The following is a 6,176-nucleotide window of genomic DNA, read 5'->3' on the forward strand; positions in this document are numbered from 1 at the left end:
CAACCTTCTCTACACCCACCTCGCCTGACGCTCGGTAAAGAACCAGAGACCCAGGAGCAGAGGTGGTGTCAGGTAGCACTCATTACGTAGGTGCGGTAAAGAACTTTCCGACATTCATAAGGCCAGGGTAGTTCAGGGACGGTATTTAGAGCATCAGATACGCTTCACAAATACCGTCAAAGCGCAGCTTGGACATGAAAATCCTACGGGAGAATGGCTGTTATTAGGAAATTTAACACACAGTGTCAGATTCACCTGTTCTCATCTGTGTCTTTTAAGGATATATGCTCTGGGAATTCCCTGGTCGTCCAGTAGTTAAGACTCCATGCTTCCACTGCAGGGGGCGTGGGTTCAATCCCTGGTCAGGGAACTAAGATACCACCTAAGATCCTGCATGCTGCACAGCCAAAAAAAACCAAAACCAAAAATCCCCAGAAGACACATCACGAGAACATATGCTCATCCCCCACCTGCCACCTGAGGGCACCCTGGGCAGATCACAATAGTAAGACTCTGGCAGTCAACACCAATCATCTACTTCCTTGACTCCTCGTAGGCAAGATGTACACACCTAACATTTTACATTCTGGGACCATCCCGTCATTTATACCCCCCCCAAATAAGACATTTTCAAATAAGTTTCTTTTTAATTTATCTGTATTTGTTACAACTTTTAAAGCAAAATGTGACTTGAGCACTACGTCTCCATTCACAAAACTTGCTCCGAGTCACTTCTCAAACAGCTTTACAACATGCCTAGATAGGCTTGTAATTTTGCTACTCTCAACAACACTTTTCTTTGGAAAACAAGCCCTCTGTACGGACAGTGACGCCCGTCAAGTTGGTTCAGTTGAACATATACTAATTGCTAGGGGCCTGGCACATGCAGTCAGTACAGGCGGCGGAAGGTTTGAAAAGTAAATCCCAGAAGATGAAAGTTGCTTTAAGAAATATTTTCTTTTAAACATCAAGGTATATACTTCAAAACACTTCAGTGACAGAAGATTTGGTCTACTAAAGAATCCGCTTGATAGCTAAACACTTCAGACCATGAAGTTAACGTAGGTTACATACACCTTACAACACACGCTACTTCCATCTGTTAAGATGAGCCAACATGAAACAAACTAGAAAAAAACTAGCTCTGCTTTTAGTGCCTAAAGTATCACAGTATCACACTTAGTAGAAAGAAATCTTATCTTCCCCTTAAGTAGTTGTCATGCCATACAAGTTTTTAAATGTTAACAAAAATAAAGAAATACTTGAAAACATATTATCAGAAGAAATGAAAACAAGGGTGTTGAACACGCGGCCACGTAATCCTCAGGCAGAGCTCAGTCTACTTCTTCCATGCGGGACGTGTCGTCGTCTCCTTCGAGGGGCGGCATCTCCTCAGTCACGGCGGCACTGCTGTCGTCAGCAGTGGGGTCATCTTCATCAATACCTTTTTGGAAATGAACACCGTGGATGAGATTTCCTAAAGCCACCTAACTATCCCAACACCGCCGGTTCATACCCACTTTCCAAGGCGGAGCAATTACAGGGTGTATGACCCTGTTTCATTTTTTATCCTGTACAATCAAAAGGCCTATTTCACACCCCATGAACTCATGTGACTTAGGGTTTCCCAAACTGAATGGGACAGCCCAACTTTGTTCAAATTGCTGAAAGCTACGTCACCCTCTTCAACAGTCATGTGTTTAAGCTTCTCCCCCAAGAGTATTGACACATGGTATTTGCACAGGCTTACCAAGACCAAGTTTGATCATCCTATAGATCCTGTTAGCATGTGTCTGGGGATCCTCCAGACTGAAGCCAGAAGACAGGAGAGCCGTCTCGTACAGCAGGATGACCAGGTCCTTCACAGACTTGTCATTCTTGTCAGCCTCTGCCTTCTGCCTCAAGGTCTCAATGATGGAATGGTCAGGGTTTATCTCCAGGTGCTTCTTGGCGGCCATGTAGCCCATTGTGGAGTTGTCCCTCAGCGCCTGCGCCTTCATGATCCTTTCCATGTTTGCGGTCCAGCCGTATGTGCTTGTGACGATGCAGCACGGGGACGTCACCAATCGGTTAGACACGACCACCTGTAATCAAAGCACAGCGATAACTAGGCCCAAGAAGATTTCATATTCTAACTTGTAAGTATTTGTTGTCAGCTTCATTAGGAACATTTAAGGAACTTCAGTACTGACGAATCAGAAATACTATTTGCAAACTCAGATACCTAACGCTTTCTTCCTGTGAGTTCTCTTACACTTGATGTCTTTAAGGATCTTGAGATCTATATCCATCACTAAACGGGAATGCTAAAGTTTTCTATTAGTTAAGAAAACTTCAGTTTGAAAAACACCTGACACTCCTTTTAAATGTAGGTGAGAAGACTGTATTCACACACCTTTTCAACTTTCTTCTCCAAGATGTCCTTCATGATTTTGCAGAGGTTTTCAAACTTTGTCTTTTTTTCTTCCTGTTTCTTTTTCTCTTCTTCGTCCTCTGGAAGTTCCAGGCCCTCTTTGGTGACTGACACTAAGGTCTTCCCCTCAAACTCCTTCAGCTGTTGCACACAATACTCATCAATAGGCTCGATCATGTAGATCACTTCCAAGCCATGCTTCCGAAGACGTTCCACAAAGGCAGAGTTAGCTACCTGGTCCTTAGTCTCACCTGATATATGAAAAAGTTTTAGATCCTTAACAGGAAGCAGTTTCATTTCCTTTTGTTTTTTTCCTATGTAGTTTGATCTAACCACAGACAAGAGCTAGCTCACACTATGTTGCCTAGATCAACCCCTACTAATTTATATGTAACACCACATGGGTAGAAAACACACCCAACTGTCCCTATGGAATGACAAGCACAAAGACACGACTAACATTTACTGCCCATTACCTGTGATGTAATAGATGTGTTTCTGGTTTTCCTTCATCCTTGTGCAATAGTCCTTGAGAGAGACCATCTCATCACCAGAAGCAGAAGTGTAGTACCTCAACAGCTCCGAAAGTTTCTTTCGATTTTGAGAATCTTCATGTATCCCAAGCTGAAAAATAGGTTAGCTTTAGGAAGACTTTCTCTGCATTAAAAAATCATTTAAAACGAGAGGCCAGTTTGATTCCTAGTCCTAATGGTCCAATGTGTTCATAACTAACCTTGATGTTTTTAGAGAACTGCTCATAAAACTTCTTGTAGTTCTCTTTGTCTTCTGCCAGTTCAGTGAAGAGTTCTAAGCATTTTTTGACCAAATTCTTCCTAATAACTTTCAAAATTTTGCTTTGTTGCAACATCTCACGGGAAATGTTAAGAGGGAGATCCTCAGAGTCCACCACACCTCTAATGAAATCTGAAACAAACAGCAAATGCACTCACGGTCACTCCAAAGACAAAAAGCGACAGAAACGTAAACCCGAAAAACCACAGATGATTTTTTCCCCTTTAAAAATCGGGAATTGGTAGGATGAATTTCTTTGACCAGTGACAGTGACCGTTCTTTATACCCAACTCTACTTACTCAGATACTCAGGGATGAGCTCCTCACAGTTATCCATGATGAAAACTCTGCGAACATACAACTTAATGTTGTTCTTTTTCTTTCTGTTTTCGAACAGGTCAAAGGGAGCACGTCTTGGGACAAAAAGAAGAGCTCTGAATTCCAACTGTCCTTCAACTGAAAAATGCTGTAATAAAACACAGCCAAGATCAAGACAGTGCAATCAACTTTCACCAACAGGTACCTCTTAAACCCCACAGCCAAACACTTGCAGTTACATAAGTTGAAGACGTTGGGAGAAGGATGGGGCAGTGGGCAAGAGAAAGCTGCCAGAAACCACCCTCAAATTTAACGGTTTGAGGCAGACCACCTGGAGAGACACTAGCTTTGAAGCTCTCAGCACTCACCTTCACTGCCAAGTGATCTTCCCAGTCATTGGTCAAGCTCTTGTAGAACTCTCCGTACTCTTCATTACTAATGTCATCAGGATTTCTGGTCCAAATAGGCTTTGTTTTATTCAGTTCTTCTTGATCAATGTATTTCTCCTTGATCTTCTTCTTTTTCTTCTTGTCACCATCCTTCTTTTCTTCTTCCTCTTCATCAGAGCCAACGTCTTCTATCTCAGGTTTGTCCTCAGACTCCTTTTCTTCTTTTTCCTTTTCTTCTTCTTTGTCTTCCTTTTCTTCTGCCTCATCATCACTGACTTCTTTATCACGTTCCTTCTCCACCTTCAAAAGACGTAAATCACGTCACCTCTCCATCCCAGAAATAAAAAAAAAAGCTAAACAGCACTGAGGCACTTACACCCAAAACCAACTGAAAACATTAAGTAGCCAGAAAGCTGCTCATCGGTTTCTGATATATCTCAATAGCCCTGGGTGCCTGGACAAAGTAAGACAGAGCTCCACCCACCAGCCCAGTAAATACTGTAAATTCAGAACTCTTCTTTTATCAAAGACTCTAAGGACTAAAAATTTCAATTCAGTTGCTTTGGTTACCTACATGAAAAATGTACAGAAACTCACAAAAAGAGTGATGGGATAGCCAATAAACTGAGAGTGCTTCTTCACAATCTCTTTTATTCTCCGTTCCTCTAAGTACTCAGTTTGGTCTTCTTTAAGATGCAGAATAACTTTTGTTCCACGACCCATAGGTTCTCCTGAAAAGGAAATGGAGAAACGAGCTCAACGTCAATCTCAATGGCCTAATCAAGGTTAAGAAATATACTTACTATCAATTTAGCTCTCCCAGTAGTTATTTTAACAGCCTATGAAGCAGGGGCTTACCCTTACTGCAAATGAAAAGACTCCCAGAGCAGTTAACGGCCAAGATAAACCACCACAAAGGCAGGCTATCACACTTCAGGGAAACACAAGTTTCTTTTTTTTTTAAACACAAACTTCACAGCACCTCCAGGGGTCCACTGCCTACAGCGCCCCACCCTCCACAAACGACTGACGCCGCAAGGTGTTCTGTCAGCTGCCTACCTGTGTCAGTCCTGACTGTGAAGGATCCTCCTGCAGAAGACTCCCAGGCGTACTGCTCATCGTCGTTATGCTTGGTGATAACGGTCACCTTCTCGGCCACCAAATAGGCCGAATAAAACCCAACACCAAACTGGCCAATCATAGAAATATCTGCACCAGCCTGTAAAGCCTCCATGAACGCCTTGGTCCCAGACTTGGCGATGGTACCAAGATTGTTGATCAAATCGGCCTTGGTCATTCCAATCCCGGTGTCCACAATGGTGAGCGTTCGATCATGCTTGTTCGGAATGAGGTTAATATGCAGCTCTTTCCCAGAATCTAGTTTACTGGGATCTGTCAAGCTCTCATACCTGATCTTGTCCAGAGCCTATTATAAAAACACAGAAGATTACACACAAGGCCCCTAAACGGTGAATTCTATACCGAAACTAAATCCAAATTCTACATTGAAAGACTTACATCGGACGAATTTGAAATAAGCTCCCTCAAAAAGATCTCTTTATTCGAGTAGAATGTGTTGATGATCAGCGACATCAACTGGGCAATTTCCGCCTGGAAGGCGAACGTCTCCACCTCCTCCTCCTCCATCGGCTGGTCTTGGGTCTGGGTTTCCTCGGGCATCTGGAGAGAACACGGAGCCAGTGAGGCCGCCGGACGGGGTCCCGCCACGTCCCGCGCCCGCTTCGGAGGCCGGTGCGCGCACGAGGCGCCGGCTGACAAAGGGATGACCTCATTCCGGGGCCCCAAAGCCGCCGCAGCCCACGCCGGCCGCACGGGCGCCGCTCCCGCGCGACTCCGCCATGAAGCCCCCCACCGCCCCGGCCGGGAACCGGGCCCGGGGACTCCTCCCGAGGCGCAGAACCCAGGCCTCCGCGGCCCCCGCGGCCCCCGCTCCCGCTTCCCCGGAGCCCCCAGGCCCGCCCGCTCCCGCGGGGGGGAGGGGAGGAGAAACCGCTGCAGGCCCGAGGCCTGCGAGACGCCACGGCCGCCCCGGCGCCGCCGGCCGAGGGGCCCCGAGGGGAGGGGGGTGCACCCGCCGCCTTCTCCCGTCCGACCCCGGATCCCGGCGGAGCCCCTCCGCCCCCTCACCTCGGCTAAAGGACCGCAAAGGCTCCGCAGCGACGCAGCACCAAAACGCAGAAGCAACTGGCGCGCCGTCCCCGCGCCTCCCTTATATAGAGGCGTGCCCGCCCAGCGCGCGGCGC

At 46.2% G+C, this 6,176-nt stretch overlaps 1 protein-coding gene across 1 annotated transcript; it reads right to left on the minus strand.

Annotated features, from left to right (window-relative positions):
• Window positions 1–639: 639 nt before the first annotated feature.
• Window positions 640–6,176, minus strand: HSP90AA1 (heat shock protein 90 alpha family class A member 1). Its single transcript, XM_061181274.1, has 11 exons — window positions 6,061–6,176; window positions 5,431–5,592; window positions 4,972–5,338; window positions 4,510–4,643; window positions 3,892–4,212; window positions 3,506–3,671; window positions 3,147–3,337; window positions 2,890–3,037; window positions 2,396–2,664; window positions 1,751–2,084; window positions 640–1,444 (listed from the first exon to the last, which is right to left on the minus strand). Exons 2-11 carry the CDS (start codon window positions 5,590–5,592, stop codon window positions 1,335–1,337), a joined length of 2,202 nt encoding a protein of 733 aa, XP_061037257.1. The 5' UTR covers window positions 6,061–6,176; the 3' UTR covers window positions 640–1,334.

Source organism: Eubalaena glacialis, chromosome 2 (genome assembly GCF_028564815.1).
Source record: "Eubalaena glacialis isolate mEubGla1 chromosome 2, mEubGla1.1.hap2.+ XY, whole genome shotgun sequence".
Classification (NCBI taxonomy): domain Eukaryota; kingdom Metazoa; phylum Chordata; class Mammalia; order Artiodactyla; family Balaenidae; genus Eubalaena; species Eubalaena glacialis.

Excerpts from the sequence above, each read along its gene's own strand:
- HSP90AA1 (XM_061181274.1), bottom strand. The coding sequence starts at position 5,592 with ATGCCCGAGGAAACCCAGACCCAAGACCAGCCGATGGAGGAGGAGGAG. Across the intron at positions 5,339-5,430 it reads TTATTTCAAATTCGTCCGAT|GCTCTGGACAAGATCAGGTA; the intron begins GTAAGTCTTTCA and ends TTTTTATAATAG. Across the intron at positions 3,038-3,146 it reads AGTTCTCTAAAAACATCAAG|CTTGGGATACATGAAGATTC; the intron begins GTTAGTTATGAA and ends CCTATTTTTCAG.